General features: G+C 39.7%; 2 protein-coding genes across 6 annotated transcripts in view; both read left to right on the forward strand.

The window, feature by feature from the left end:
- The window catches only part of E2F3 (E2F transcription factor 3), a 46,582-nt gene extending 44,487 nt beyond the window's left edge, over positions 1 to 2,095 (forward strand). Inside the window, exon 7 of one of the 3 annotated variants that reach the window (XM_030446409.1) lies at positions 792 to 2,095. In XM_030446409.1, coding sequence (XP_030302269.1) covers positions 792 to 1,057 — 266 coding nt within the window. In that variant the 3' untranslated portion in view covers positions 1,058 to 2,095. The remainder of the gene's footprint in view (positions 1 to 791) is intronic. The other 2 variants (XM_030446411.1, XM_030446410.1) reach the window with 2 other exon arrangements.
- Positions 2,096 to 8,305: 6,210 nt separating this feature from the next.
- Positions 8,306 to 16,340, forward strand: part of CDKAL1 (CDK5 regulatory subunit associated protein 1 like 1) — a 377,489-nt gene continuing 369,454 nt past the window's right edge. The window contains exons 1-5 of one of the 3 annotated variants that reach the window (XM_030445448.1): positions 8,306 to 8,464; positions 8,576 to 8,733; positions 9,730 to 9,769; positions 11,312 to 11,482; positions 14,317 to 14,429. In XM_030445448.1, the coding sequence (XP_030301308.1) occupies positions 11,316 to 11,482; positions 14,317 to 14,429 (280 nt within the window). In that variant the 5' untranslated portion in view covers positions 8,306 to 8,464; positions 8,576 to 8,733; positions 9,730 to 9,769; positions 11,312 to 11,315. The other 2 variants (XM_030445446.1, XM_030445447.1) reach the window with 2 other exon arrangements.

Below are 16,340 nucleotides of genomic sequence, written 5' to 3' on the forward strand. Positions count from 1 at the left end.
TTTATAATACTAATTGCCTTCCTTCATGCTCTCATTCAAGATTTCATTTTGAACATGCCATATCCAGCTCTTATTTTCTGCCTTTATTTTTCTAAGTGAAAAGCTAAGGTATCTACTTTTTACTGTGCCTTTCTTGTTTTATATAGTGGGAAACACATTTTCTTCTGCATCAGTTGCTTAAAATAAGTTTATATTTGCATACAGACTATTTTCAATAGTTCATACAGAATTCCGTATGAATCCATCATTCCATTCATACAGAACTATTTGCAATAGTTCATATGGAACCATTAAACCTAAGTTTATGCCTTACTGAAAAATGAAATTTTTTTTCTTTTGTGCTTTCAAATAGGACACTAGCATCAAAGATTTGCCTCAACACAAGAGGCAGAAATCTGTACATGGGTATATGTAGCTATGCAGTCACACTGATGACATCTCTTGCAGTGACAGTTTTCATTTTGCCTGGATTCCACCAAGAAATGGACATCTCTCACTAGGCTTGATGGTTTTTTTTTTATTATTTTTTATCCTTTTCCCCCTCAAGTGTTGTTTAAACTTTGGAAAATAATTTTTTAGTAGAAAAGTCAGTGGTTATAGTAATATACATATTTTTGAGTAGCCCTTTGTAACTTAAGAAAAGTAAGCTAGATATTATGTGGAGCCCATTTTCTTCCTTTTTTTTTTTTTTTTTTTAATGATGCTTTATGAAAGGCACACCACTTAGTTGTTTCTTTAGTTGAACTGTGTCTGATATGTCTGATGAGATGATTCTCTCCGTTCTTCTACAGAAGTGGCATCTGCTAACTCAGGACAAGGTGACTGCTCAGTAAATATGGCAACAATCTCTCCATTGGCTTCTCCAGCCAACCTTCTCCAGCAGACCGAGGACCAAATTCCCTCAAACTTTGAAGGACCATTTGTGAATTTGCTGCCTCCTCTGCTTCAAGAAGATTATTTACTGAGCCTTGGAGATGAAGAAGGCATCAGTGACCTCTTTGATGCTTATGATTTAGAGAAGCTTCCTTCGTTGGTGGATGAATTTATATACAGCTGATTCTCTTAAGTTCTGTCTATATCTAAATCGTGTTTTTAATGGAATCAAAAAACCTGCCGTCATTCAGAGTTGCCCCTAGTTACTATAAAATAGCATTATTAAATAGTCTAGGCTCTTAAACAGTGCTGATATTTTAATTAAGTACTCCCTAAAATACTATAAACAACAAGCAAAGGCCTTTCCAGCAAGGCCTTCTTGACTCTGAGCCCCAGCGCCTTGTAAGTCAGCAAATGCAAGCAGGTGACTGTCAATGCTTTGTCTTCACACTCCCCCAGTCTCTGCTTACTGTGACAAGTGGGCTTATGGAGAAGGGCTCAGTGAACTGGTCTAGTCCTAAATAACAATTTTTTAATAGTATTTCAGGTTGTGCCTTCTGCAGAGAATGCATGTCTTTTGAGTGTCACAACAGAAATATGAAATAATGCAAAAGTGTGAAATGGGATTCTTCAGCTACTTGTGGGAATGTTTAAATTGCTGTCATAAGGCTCATTTTGAGCTGTGTATATGTCTCATTCTGAGGTCAAATACATCCTTAAAAGCTTTTAATAAAAAAAAAATACACTGTAAATGTAGTGTACATTGCAAATATTGAAAAGTATAAGGTTCTGCCACTTCATGTAGTAATCACAGGTTTTTCAAAATGCTTGTGTGTGTGTGTGTGTGTGTGTGTGTGAAAGTAGTGTTTGTTCGTTGTTTTTTTAAACTAGAACGAAGATGCACAGTTAAATTTTACTGCCCCCAGTGTGCATTAGAATTGGTACATAAATTTTTGTGGTACTAAGTGGGGCTTTTTGTTAAGTGCCTACTAGAGATGCACTGTGGGTTTTTCCCTCTATGGAAAACACTTATGCCAAGCTTTGTTTGTTCAATATATCATATTTATCTCAGTGGGTTAGCTTCCTCTGCTTACAGCTTTTTATAATTCTCTTTGCCAGCAAAACTAATTTTTTTTTCCAAACTACATAACTGTAAGTACCACATCAACTGAATTGCATTTATTTTTTGAATATATTTGGTAGTATAGTATAGTACCAATATTTATTTTTTGAAAGTGAGAGGAATTCTAAGAAGTCTTAAATAATTTTTTTTTTTTACTGTAAAATATGTTGCCATGTTCTGGGCTAAATTAATGAATTGTTGATTAGATTATGCCCATGTAATCCTTTTGTTTGCATTACTGTGTACTTATCTGACATACTCAGAAAATTAGTACTATTTGTACTGTAGTAGAATATTACGTATGCAGGTTTTCTGGTACCATTGAGTTGCTGCTATGAAAGCTCACACATGAAAAGGCAAGAAGTCACAGTACTAATAGAACTGTATGACTGTGTGAGTTTTGGAATATAACAAATGTATAAAGGGCAACACAAAGAACTGTTAAACAGTGTTAAGTGTGTGTTTATATGTACAAATGTGTGCATAGATCATTCATCAGTTGTATTTAAGTTGATATATGTTCTCAACTCACACTTTAGTTATCTAGCAGTTTTGTATGATAGAATTAATTTTTAAACACTGCCAGAATATTTTCTAGTTGGTTTGTAATTTTTTAAGAGTTTTTTTAGATGTGGATCTGTAAATAAAATTGTAGTATTTAAAGTTTTTGTCTTGTGGAAGAGGAAAGTTGTGTGAGCATGAAGGTTTGCAAGACAAAGGGGCACTTTTGTGGGGGAAGAGAAAATGAAGACTAATGCAGACCATCTTTTTATGTACAAATAAAACACTTGTCCCTATGTGCATAGGAAAAATACTAATCTATTTTAGCTTTGCATTGTATGCTATTTTAAGAAGACCCTCTGTAAAATACTGTAAAAAAACCCAACAAAACCCAACAAAAAAAGCTTTTATGGTGAGTTTTGTAAATAGATTTATTAAAGGGATGACCTAGTCTCTAGCTGTGATCTTACCACTTCAAATGGATGTAATTTGAATAAATTTTGTATGGTAATGAATTAATAAAAAGGATTTTTTAAAGAGTTTAGATTTGTATACAGCTATTTAAATTCTTCTTACTCTTGGTGCCTACCATGTTGCTTCTTGGTGTCACTATTTTCATTATTAGTGCTCATACTTATTAGACACTAGATATGTTTCAATCTCATATTTTTTATTATGCTAACAATAAATTCAAAACAAGAATAAAAGACACAGGTGAAGATACATAGTAGGAGGTCTGTAGGTTGGGATAACACTGCTTTGTTTCAAGAATTCTCCCATATGAATTATGAGCAAACTTCTTGCAACCTATAGAAATTGAGTTATTCTAAGATTAAATGACATGAAAGAAACAGTTGAGAATTTGTTTAACCTCCCTACTGATAATTCTCCAGAATTCTCTTAACACTTTATTTAAGCCACCTCTCACAGCCTTCTGTACCAGACATGCAATTACAAACTTGTAGTCCCTTTCATGTCTTGGTGCTGCACCTTTCTAGATGCATAGATGATTTAGGGTATGCGATCTGTCTTTTTGCAGCTGGAATTGCTGTTACTATGTGGGTCTTTCGTAAGAGCTGCTTAAGAACCATCGTTGCAATATGGTCCTCAATACTGATGTATATCATGATGTCACCTAGAGGGACCTGGACAAACAGGAGAAGTAAGCCCATGTAAACCTAATGAAGTTCAACCAGACCAAGTGCAGGGTCCTGTACCTGCGTTGTATCAATCAGTGCTATCAGTACAGGCTTGGGGATGAGGTTTTAGAAAGCAGCCCTGTAGAAAAGGACTTGGGGCTGCTGGTGGATGAAAAGCTGGACATGAGCCAACAGAGTGCACTTGCAGCCCAAAAGGCCAATTGCATCCTGGGCTGCATCAAAAGAAGCGTGGCCAGCAGATCCAGAGGTGATTCTGCCACTTTGCTCTGGTAAGACCTCACCTGGAGTACTGTGTTCAGCTCCGGAGCCCTTAACACAGGAAGGATGTGGACCTGATGGAGCAGGTCCAGAGGAGGGCTATGAAAATGATCAGGGGGCTGAAACACCTCTCATACGAAGCCAGGCTGAGGGAGCTGGGGTTGTTCAGCCTGGAGAAATGAAGGCTCTGAGCAGCCCTTCCAATGACCTTCCAGTACATGAAGGGGCCTACAGGAAGGCTGGAGATGGACTGTTTGCAAGGGCCTGCAGTGACAGGATGAGGGGCAATGGCTTTAAATTAAAAGAGATTTAGACTGGATTTTAGGAGAAAGTTCTTTACCATGAGGACAGTGGAAAAATGGAACAGGTTGCCCAGGGAGGTAGTTGAGGCCTCATCCCTGGATATGTTCAAGGTGAGGCTTGACACGGCTCTGACCAACCAGATGTAGATGAAGGTGTGCCAGCTTACTGCAGCGGGGTTGGACTACATGACCTTTAGAGGTCCCTTCCAACCCAAATTATTATAGGATTCTGAGAAATCTGTCAAAACTGGCCTGAATAATAGGCAACTACACACTCCTTTACCCACAGAAGTTTAATAAAACAGGAAAAATATGGAGGGGTCCTGCCCTTGGACCTTCATTGAGAACTCATCCACCTACACATTTCAGACACCATAATTTTTTTTTTTTTTTACACCACTGTCTTGATGCAGACATGGACATTTTTGATTCAGAAAGAAAATATGAGATAAGTAAGCATGAGACATTGCTGCATGTTCAGAGTCACCAAATTTATATATGCCAGCTTTTTCTGTCACACAGCTATTGCACAATTCCATTAGTGTTCTAGAGTCAACAATTCTCAAGATAAAGTGAACCAAGAGCCTATATAGCAAAGAGCGTTATTAAAAAAAAAAAATAAAAAAAAGAACAAGAATTCACCTCACCATTTCCCCAGTTATTTTTTCTTGCCGAAGCATGATTTGCCTGGATATTACTCTAACATTACAGCTAAGCAAAATGCTTTATCTTTCTTAAGTCTGGGAGTTTCTTAATTTTTTTTCCCTAAAACTTGACAGGGAAAATACTTCTGTTCTGTATCTAACAGAAAAAATGGGCTACTATCAATTCCGTATGGCACTGAAAAGTGCTGACAAATCACCAGACAGATTCTTCCAAACCGCAGGAGTACAGGAAGAAATCTAATTTATTTTACTTAATTTTAGGACTCTTTTTTTTCTCCATGCCTTCCCACTCACTTTTCCACACAGAACTGCATATTAGTTATTATAGAATATGATTATAATTTAAAAATTGGGTCCTTGCTTCCTTGTCTTTTCCCTTTTCTAATGATGCTGTGAAGAAAACTATGGATGTATCTTCTACTAATCACAAGCCAAAAGGAGGTTTGTATTTTATTTTCCTAGAAGTATATTCTAACTACTCCTACCTACTCTACCTACTCCTGTAAAACCTATAATGATGTAAGATGGAAACCTGAAGCTGGTACCTTTGAGTCTATCACCTGTGAAAAGCAGTAAGGTATATAGGCAGCTTGGAAAGGACATAGTCTAGAGCTGCTCTTTGGGCAGTCAAGGAACTTATGTATATTTCCAGTCTATGAAAGGTTATTACTAGACTTGTACTGTCAGCTGCTGTCTCTTAAAAAGTGTTTCTTCCAGGCAGGTATTCTCTGGTAGGTTTCTTCCTGCAGTCAGGAGGCAGCAGGCAATCATCTGCTTCCCTTGCTATCTGCTGCACTACCAGCAGTCTGTGTGCAACTTGGTTTGTTATTACAAATATGTTACAGAGCAATTCAGATTTATGAGCTTCAAAGGCACCTAGATGGTGCCTTCCATGTTGTAGCTATGTCCCAAGCCCTAAATAGGACGGCCCTGGCACGAGGGCTGATTGATACTATGAATTCTTGGCAGCAGAATAATGCGAAGACTCTGTCAGATCATGCTGAAATTCATCAGCATAGCCTATTTTATATCAGTAGGTATGGGACTCATGGGTTATGCTTGCCCGGGAGCTGCTCTTGGAGCTCACTGCCTCCCCTTAATGAGCAGTATTTTGTCAACCTTGGCCATCTGGAGATTTATGAATATGTCTTTCAGGCTAGCTGTACTTTCCTCTTTTAGTCAGCCATAAACCAGCACTGATATCTGCCCAGTTCTGTTTAACCAGAGAGGTAACACTTAGCTAGTTAAGATAATGGTGGGGTAATGCAGTGAACTGCTCACAGAATAGAGAAGTTTAATTCAAAGACTTTGAATGTGAAATATTTAGAAAACTGAATACAGGGAACTGACAAGAAGAGGAAGTTACCAGGCAGCAGTTAAACTATGGATTGGTTATATATGTAAATACATATATATACAGTTACTTGCTGACATACTAAGGATTACCTACACCATATTATGAAGAAGGGGTGTCCAAAACAGATGAATACAACTACTGATTTTTAGATGTTTCCTTCCATTTTCGTCTTGGCTAAAAATGCTGCAAAAATAAGGAATCTCTTGGTGGCACCCTGTATTTCCAAAGAGTACTTGTGTGCTTAAACCAGACCAGTTAACAATGGCAAATGTATCCTAAGATGTAACAAGGACTAACATGAGGCCAGGATGATACTAACATTGTTCACTCCTGCCTAGAATGATTTGTTCTTAAACACTGGCTTAAATGAAGTGCTTGTTTCTTTCTGTCCCAGTTTTCCTCTTCAAATCTCTCCTGCTACTTTGGTTTCATTGATATCCATTTTTTGCCTGTGAACATCGTCAGATAAGCATAAAATAAGTGCCAGTTTTTAAGAAAAGGGAGAGGGAGGGGAAGTGATATTCATACATAGAAGTTGCCAAACTTATCTGCTAGCAGACCAAAAGGCCCATTATGGAATACACTCAGGGCTTTCATTCACTTTCCCTCCAGTTCAAGGGAGACTGTAATCTTCCATCTGGAGAATAAAATAATCATTCCAAAGGCTCTTCCTGAGGACAGTAGCTTAATGTTCAAAATTCACTTACAAGAAATGGTTATTTTTATACCCCAAAGGTGGCTACCTCAAAATAAAATTGTTAACAATGCAATATAAATTATCTTTTAAGGTTATCTGTGTACATTACAAACAAAGCAATAGCTTTATGCTCATCCTTGATAACACATTGATCAACAAGGAAACTATTCACTTAACAATGTCTTCTGAGAGCCCTGTCTTTAGCCCTCCAGCTTTAAACATCCCCACTGATGTCTTCTACAATATTAACCAGAAAAATTGCTACTAGCAAGGTCTAAATTGGAGGGGGGAACACATCCCAGAAAGTTTAGTCATCTAATACAACATTTTGACCAATGTCTTCCAAACTGACTAAACATAAAAGTTGCTACTAGCACAGTGTGAGGAAAAGAATGATTAAAAATAAAAAAAATACTATGGGCATGACAAGTATGAAGAGCCCATCATTATTTGGATCAGGTACATCAGAATCCAACCATTTTAACTGGGTACTGGACCATGTTTTCGAATAAAATAAGAGGCTAATGTCTTATTCCAACAGATTCCAAGAAACATGGCCTCCGTGCTCAGCAGATGCCCCGGCACTGGTTATTTGCGTGTCAAACACAGCCACGGCGCGCTGCTGGAGGAAATCTCATTTTCAGCTCTACGACTTGACCTTCGGTCTCACAATTATTTGATGTTTCCAGTAACATAGCAGCAGCCTGGCAACTCCGTGTGGACCGCAGCTCCCGCGCCCTTGTAGCCACCCTTCTGGAGCACCGCCTCAAAAAACAACGCGAGCTTTCCTGCCACAGCAGCGGGACTCTGCCCGACCCACAGGCTACCCTCTTATTTCTGAGGACGAGGAGCTCCCATCTGTTTTCAACCACCGCTGTCCGAAGAGACGGCCTCAGACGGTCGCCCTCACGGCTCCGGGCCCCTAGGCGGCCACCCCGGCCCATTACAGCTTCCAGGATAGTAAAGCAGGGTCCCGCCTCGCTGCCACCCCCTCCATTTTTTTTCTCAGAGCGGAGGCAGCGACACCGCTCCCCGTTTCTCGCCCTCTCCCCTTAGAGGCCCGGCCCGGCGGCCATCTCAGGAGGCGTTAGGGCTCCAACGCCGCCCCCAGCTCCGGACAGGCCCCGGCTCTGCTCTTTTACCCCACATACAGCAGTCCACCGGCGAAAGGAGCACGGCGCACCGGTTCGGCTGTCAAACACCTCGGCGCTGTCGCAGCGAGCCCGGCAGCCCCCGGCAATCACTGTACTGCCTGATCGCCCCCGTCCCGTCCCGTCCCGTCCCGTCCCGTCCCGTCCCGTCCCGTCCCGCCCCGCCCCGCCCCGTCCCGCCCCGCCCCGTCCCGTCCCGCCCCGCCCCGCCCCGTAGCCGCGCTCTCTCTCTCTCGAGGTTGCGGAGCAGAGCTCGGAAGGACATTTTTGCCGCTGCCGGCCACCGTCACGACGCTGCTGCGAGCGCGGGGCTCAGAGGCGGGGCGTGGCGGGGGTGATGGCGCAGCCCGGCTGAGGCAGAGGAGCGGCCTGCGGAGGTGAGTGGACTGAAGGTCCCGTTCCCCCCCCCCCCGCCCCGCTCCCGACCTTCCCTGTCTGGTAGTGACGGTAACGGTAGCTTCCTCTCATTCCCCACCTTTCTGTGCCAGTGTTCCGCCCGCGCGATGCTTCTGTCCCCTGTGGGCCTTCCCTGGGACCCGCGTTAAAGGCGGGAGGGGGAGGTGACCCCTTAGGCAGGTACCCCCGGAGGTTCTGGCGGCCGTAGGACTGCTCAGGGCTCAGGTACCTTCAGCGGTATGGAAGCCCGGTAAGAGGGGGCGAGCGTGACCGAAGTTGGGAGTATCCTTGATTCAGGCCTGGTAAGGCGCGGTGCGGTTGCGCACCAGGCTGCCGCTTGTCCGCGGACGCGGAACGAGCTTGCATTGGGGCCCTGAGGTGAGACACGCTGGGGCCGTGTTATTTTACGTTTTTTTACATAAAGGTTTATTTTGCTCTGTGTAAGCCTGGGGTTAACAGGCCGGGGCTGTACCGGAGACACCTGTTGGTAAGTAGAGGAAAGAGCAGCCCTTTTCTACCTGGGTGGAAATTTTCGTAGTGGAAAGAACTAATTTATTGATATGTGCAAGAAGATCAAGGAGGGGTGACTGAATTAGACCGCGTAAAGGGAAGTGTTCTTATTGTTTTTTTATTTACTTAAAAAATTTTTTAAAGGGAAATGTGTAGTGCTGGAGGGACAGTTTGTCGTATAAGACTATGTTGACTTGTAATTTTTATTATTGACTCTTATTTAAGTCAGTCCATTAGAGGAGTGGCAGAGATATTTGCTCGTGAGAAGAGATCTCATGCATGCATATGGAACTAATGCAGCTATCAAGTAAAGTGTTATTAAAAAAACCCCACCATGATGGTGTGTGTAGTTTTTAAAAAAGTTATGGATGTCTTTAGGTAAAATTTACAGCTACTCTCTGTCATTCAAAATTTTAAGCTCCTGATTGAAGACAGAAATATAGAGGAGGTCTGAAAGGACTTAAAACCATCAGATTTAAAAAAAACCATAAGTCTATAAAAGGTGAACAAAAATGAGTTTCTCTGCTCAGGGGAGGATAGGGAAAATATTGCTACTGTTCCACCTTGTCAGCCAGTCAGCATGTATGCTCAGTCTTAATGAAGTGAAACTGAGCAAGCAAGACATTTCTGCAAAGGAAGGACAAATGCTTTTTGGACAATAACATGAACTCATGGTTTCTTGTCTTCTAGTTGTGCTTTTTCATGCTATGCCTTTTTGTCTTTTTTGTTTCCCCAGGATTATTATACAAGAGGATTTATACGTCACTTAAAAAGGTAAGAATTTTATTTTGGCTATATTCTTTTGGGGGCCACTGAAATAAACTAAGCTTATTTGTTTTGCCAGGTGCTCTTTGATGTCAGGTTATTTTCTGGAAGAGAGGAAAAACAGCATCTCAAAAAACAATTTTTTTTTTCTTTTCTCCCCACCGTCTCCCACTGTATTAATTTGATAACTTTAACTATTTGTACCTACTCTGTTCATGGTATAAAGTAGTGTAAAAGGTGTCACTTCTCCTCCAGTGTTCTTTATCAATTCACTTTTCAGAACTCTTTATTTTTGTTCATCCTTTGCTTCATTTTTTTATAGAGGCTGGGATTTTTTTATTTAAAGTATGCTAAATGCTTAAATGTCTTTGTCAGGTGTGTTCTTTTTGTGACATTATGTTTCCTTTTCAAGTTAAATGCAGTTGTACAATAGTTCAGTTTATATTTAAAAAACTAATATTTTGCAAGACTGAAGGACACATACTGGGAAAATGCACAAATGTTTGGCTTATATTCTTGCATAATTAAGTTCCAAAATCTAAAAGTATTCTGTCTACCAGTAACCTGAGTTTTATGTTCTTGAAATCTGGTTTTAAATTAATTAAAACTTTCTGGTTTTTTGGTTCTTCACTATCAGTTAGGAAAATGTTATGTTTTCCCTGTACACTCTGGGAAATGCATTTATGTGATTTCCCTCGTAAACTTTTGAGATGTGTACAAAACCAAGTTTCCAGTGGTGAATCAGACTTTATTTTTCTTAAGAATTACACACATAGCTCAATGTAAGACGTAATTAATGTAGTAACTCTTCCTGAAAAGTGATCTGGATTTTGAGATCTGCTGAGAGATGCATATGCATCCATTTTTCCTTTTTTTCTGGAAAATATACTACAAAATCATTAAAATCTAATTCTATTACATGATCGTATTAGCTAGGTATAGTTGTTTAACATCTTGTACCTGAGGATGGAAATTTTCATTTTTACTCTGCTGATCAATGAGGTAATACAAATGAAAGGCCTGTGGGACCCAGGAATTTTAGGAATAGTTTGTTTCATTTTCAGAAGGACTACGAAGACAAATGGAAATACTGTGAGCCTGTTTTCAGCACACAAAGAAAAGGTAGAACAATGCTGTAACTGGCAATTAAATGCTGTATTTTTCACTCTTCTCCTGTGATGTGAGTGGAAGCGTAAGATAAGCTCATTATTTCACTATGATGTCTGACATGTTTAAGAATACTTGCATCTTGAATATGTCATCTCCGGAGCTGTAAGGTTTCAGAATTACAACATAACAAGGTACAAATTATTAAAAAATTCTCCAACTGATGTGGTTTGTCGCTTTTTGTGTTTGATCTATTAGGGGAAATATGTAGCTGTCATCAGGAAATATACATGGATAGTTGATAGCTTTTATGTGCTCAGTATCCCTCCTGTGTATGTTGTATTGGGGGTATATCTAGAAATATCTTTGACTTTTTTTTGTGAGAGCATATGCAGTAGATGCTAGGCCTTGATTTTGTGTTCTAATACCAGTCTTTAATTCTTCTCGAAGATGCCTGCTGCCTGTGATTCAGTTCTGGAAGATATTGAAGATATTGTGTCAGCAGAAGCTGTGAAGCCAGGCAGTCGGCAGTTTGTAAGAAGGAATGTCTTTCCCAAAGTGCGAAAACGCAGTTCAAAAAAAAATGTTCAGACAGATGATGACCCCCCAAGTGACAGGTAAATTCTTCCATCAACCCTATCTTATTACTTTTCTCCTATCCTGTGTACACCATTGGCTTCTAAAAATATGGAAATGTGGAAGTTCGTTTTGTTTCTTAGTGTAAAATATGAATACAAGATAAAATGAGTAAAATAGTGTTTATACAATGAATTATTAATGAATTCTAAGCAAATTTATTTTTCTAGATAAACTTTCTGTAGAAATCAGTTTTGACTGAGATATTGGTTAATTAAGTAATCAGTCTGAAAAAAATGGTTCCTGTTACTTAAGCTTTTATGCATAAAATATTTCTGAAAAATCGTATGCTTAACTTTCATTACCTAAATAGAATCTATGTTCTTCAAAATGCAGTCCTGGAGTAGCCTTTTGACTTCTGGAATGAGAAATAAAGCAATTCTTGGAATTGCAAAAGAGCTGAGGTTGAAAGGCATGTCTGGAGGTCATTTTGTCCATTTCCCATGCTTGAGCAGAGCCACCTAGAACAAGCTTGCAAGGACCACACCTAGATAGTTTCTGAATGTCTCATAGATGACTGCCACCTCCCTGGGCCACCTGTGCCAATGGTCAGTCACCCTCCCAGTGATGTTTCCTGATGTTCAGAGGGAAACTCCTTTGTGTAAGTTTGCGCCAATTACTTCTGATCCTGTTATTGGGCACTGCTGAAAACAGACCCCTCCCTTCGGGTATTTATATGCATTGGTAAGATCCTCCTGACCCTTCTTTTCTTCAGGCTGAAGAATCCCAGTACTCTCAGCCTTTCCTTTAGTGAGAGATACTCCAGTGCTTTAATCATCTTCATGGCCCTTTGTTGGACTCCCCTCAGTACATCTATATCACTCCTGTGGATACATGCAGTCAGAGCCTAGGTACTTAGACGTGTTCAGTTTGCTCAGCTATTCTCTGACCTGATTCTCTTCCACCAAGGGTGTGTCCTCCTTGCTTCAGTCTTTTCACCTGGGATTTCCAAAGGCTGTACATACATCCTGCAAGTGATATAGTGAAACTTCTTTTGAACTTACTCTTTTATTTCAATGGAAAAGTATGCAGTAACTACAGAATGTATCTTTGCATTATTCTTTGTGGTTCTTGTAAGAACAGAATCAGCTTTCTGCTGTAGTGTAATTGATTGAAGCATAGGTGAATTCAGTTACTGATTCTAGTTTGTACTGCAGTTGAGACATTGGGATTTTGGTATTTTTTTTCTTTTTTTTTTCCCCCAATAGTTACAAGCTGGTGGATAAAATTTCCCTGCATTATAAAGGTGAAAATAAAGTATGTCTGGAATGCGCAGGAAATTAAATTTTGGTGTTTCATTAGTGTTCAAAACTGATTTTACAGAGCATAACAATGCACCCTTCTCTGAAGGCCTGTAAGGGTACATTGACTCCGCTCTGAACTGATGGTCTGTAGATACTTCCCACTGGTGATTCGTTCTCCAAAATATTCAGGTCCTATATATTATCTAACAGACTATAAAATAGTTTCTGTGACCCAAGAAAGCACATTGACTGAACGTTGTTTCAGCAGTAGGAAGTCTAAATGCATTGTCTATTTAATGATAATTAATCTTCCAGAAACAAATTTTCATTTCTAACTAAGGGAATATCTTTAAAAAAAACCAGAAAACATATGAGGGGAGAGAAAAAAAATGGGGGCAGGGCAAAGGATTGTGTTCCAGTATGCGTATTGGTTTTGTACTGGTCTGTCTAGCTCACTGGCACATAACTAGCCCAGGAGTTTCAATGAGAGCTTGCAGATATTTTTTGTAGGTTCTTAAAACCATTATGTGTGCTAGCTCCATGGTGCACATCTGCCATGCTGCTTCTATAGTCCAGAAAGGTTGGGATCTGAGCTTTCAGATGTTAGTTTGGCTGCGAGCTTAAGCAGATACAAAGATGTAGGAAAGTACAATCAATAGGAGCCATCATGTCAAAAGATTGCAGTGTAGCTCTAACAGTGAGTTTGCTGGTGGCCTAAATTCAGTGCACTCTCTTAATGGTCTCTTGTTTAATTATATATTAATTTAATTTTCAGAAAGTTAGTTGTTTTACGTGTTGGTTTTTGTTTTTTTTTCCCTCCCCTAACATAACTGAAGCGTACTGAATCTTCTTATCCTTCAGCTCTTGTACCTTCTGCATTCTAAAAGTTTTCTTGCCACTCATGGTGGATTGACCCTAGCCACCCAACTGAGCCACTTGCTCACCCCTCCTTCCAGTAAGGTAGGGGAGAGTTGGAAGAGCAAAAGTGAGAAAACTTGTGGGTTGAGATACAGATAGTTTAAATGAAGGAAAGAGTAGGTGAAAAATATCAAGTGATGCAAAAGCAATTGCTCACCACCTCCCACAAGCAAACTGGTGCCCAGTCAATTTAAGAGCAGTGGCAAGGTTGGAAAGACTGCATCCCCAGTTTCAATTGCTGAACATGAAAGAAAGAATCCATCTGGTATAGATAATCCTTTTGGTCGATTTGGGTCAGATATTCTGTCCATGTTCCTTTTCAACCTGTTGTCTGTCTCCAGCCTGTGGGAAACATACCACAGTGGGAAACAGAAGGTTTGATACTGTTCAGCACTATTCAACAGTAGCTAAACCACAGGTGTGTCAGTCACAAATACAAAACACAGCACCACACAGGTTGCTGTGGCCAGCCAGACTTAATACCTCCTACACTAAAATTAGAGTGTTTTTCCCCAGCCCTTTTGGATTTGCTGCTGCTTGTGTTGCTTTTTTTACATTTGGAGAATTACAATTAGTTGAGTCTGCTCAGTAGGCTTAAAAGGGAAGTTTGTTTGTCTTTTGACTTGCCTTTTTCATTTATTTTTACTTAACAGCATTATTCCTGGTACTCAAAAAATCTGGATTCGTACATGGGGATGTTCCCACAATAATTCAGATGGTGAATACATGGCTGGACAGCTGGCTGCATATGGATACAAAATTACAGGTAACAATATCAGGCAGGTCACTTAATTTAGGTGGGTTTTTTTGGTAAATGTTCAGAGCTGTCAAGCTTTTAGTCATAAAATTTTTTAGTTGTAATTGCACTTTAGTAAATCCCCCTTTGATATCTTTCTGATTTGAAGGTGAGGAGATAAAAGAATTTTCATGGAATTAAGCATGATGAGTGCTTTCAGAAAGCTAGGTTTTCCTGACAGGACAGTCATCTAATAGATGCCATGCAGTAGCTTCTCTGGGCATTTTGCTTAATAAACTCATGAAAAGTTTTGATAACAGTGGATAAGGAAATTACAAGTGATGCACTGGTAAGGAAAGATACTAATTCTTCAGTAAAAACTCTAGCTAGTTGTCTGTAATTGGTGGAACCCAAGTGAAGCAGAGAGAGAGGTAGGAAGGAAGTGTCTTGTCACTTAGAGTTATGTGTTTGCTGCTGGAGCAGAGATGAACTACTCCATGTTAATGAATCTTTGTTTTAGGAAGGATGGTCAGCATGATGGAGGTAGGATGTTAAAGGATTGCAGTTTGTACATTCTCCTTTGCTTCCAAATAATTTAAACCATCCCTGGTCATCTTGTTCTGCCTCTCTAACTGTGAACAAAAAAAAAAAAAAGAAAAAAAGCCAAGCTTGTTGTTCTGGCCACACTTTATCTTCTTTATGCAAAATGCATTAAAAGAAAAGCTGTAGAAATCTGAAAATATAAACTGTATAGTTTCAGTGGAAACTTATTATCTGAATACTTTTTTATTCAGATACTTATGACTAATCAAAATTAGATTTTATTAATTAATTCAAGTTTTGGTCTGTCTTGCATTTAAATGTACATCCTACTTGTACTGAAAGACTGTAGTAGTGTCTTCCCTGAAATTTTGCCAGAAATATTTTATTCCTGATTTCATAAAATGTTTGTTTCTTTTCTTGGTCATGGTATTGTTAAACAGTGACATCCCATTTTTCTTCTTTGCAATTAACCTTTCTGTGTTTTTCTAAGTAGAAACTAGATGCTGAATTATTCAAGTGTTGAATTATTTTAGAAAACCCAGGTGGTTCTTTAATTAGTAGTGCTATTCTGGAGTAGGTAAACATTTCACAGACAAGTGTAGTGCTGGTCCAAGAAGCCTTATTTGTGACAGATGTTTGTGTAAGGTTATAAATGAATTCTCAGATTTGGCTTTTTATGACTTCCTCAAGTTTAGCTTCTCTCTACCTTAATTCTTCAAATGTGTAGTTTTCCAGAAGCTGCTTCTGGGTTGCCAAGATTCAGATGGTTGTCATGTGCTTTTGGAATTTGGAACTGCTTTTCTGCTTGATATAGTGATGCTTCTGGCCACAAGTGTGTATGAAAGTGCTGCCTTACTGCTTGGATTGCTGATAATGTCTCTCAGGGTTTCATGCTAGGGCTGATCTGTTTGATGTCTTTAATGGACTTGGAAGACAGGACAAGAAACCTTCAGCAAATTTGTAGACTATGCCAAACTGGGGGAAGTGATGATAGGCTGGAAACCAGTGCTGTGGTTCAGTGGGCTCTTAATAGACTAGAAAAAGAGCTGTCAGAAACCAAATGGCATTTAGCAAAGGCAAATGCAAAACCCAAATGTTGGCATAGCCCCAGCTAGTGGTAAAGTTTTGGGGACGGCAGACTGACTAGAAAGCCACTTTTTAGAAAAGGATTTTGATTGAGGTAGACAAGAATTAAACATGAGTCAGCAATGTACTCTTGTAGCAAAAAAAGAACTCTGGAATGAGTTACCTAGACTGTAGCTAGCAGGTTTGGGAAGGTGATCCTTCAGCTCTGTAATGTACCTGTGAGACAACATTAGGAGTTTTGTGTCCAGTGATTCAGCTTGGGCCCAGATTTGGGTTCCCCAGGAGAAGAGAGGTGTTGATGTAGTGAACTTA

This window comes from Calypte anna, chromosome 2 (genome assembly GCF_003957555.1).
Source record: "Calypte anna isolate BGI_N300 chromosome 2, bCalAnn1_v1.p, whole genome shotgun sequence".
Lineage (NCBI taxonomy): Eukaryota > Metazoa > Chordata > Aves > Apodiformes > Trochilidae > Calypte > Calypte anna.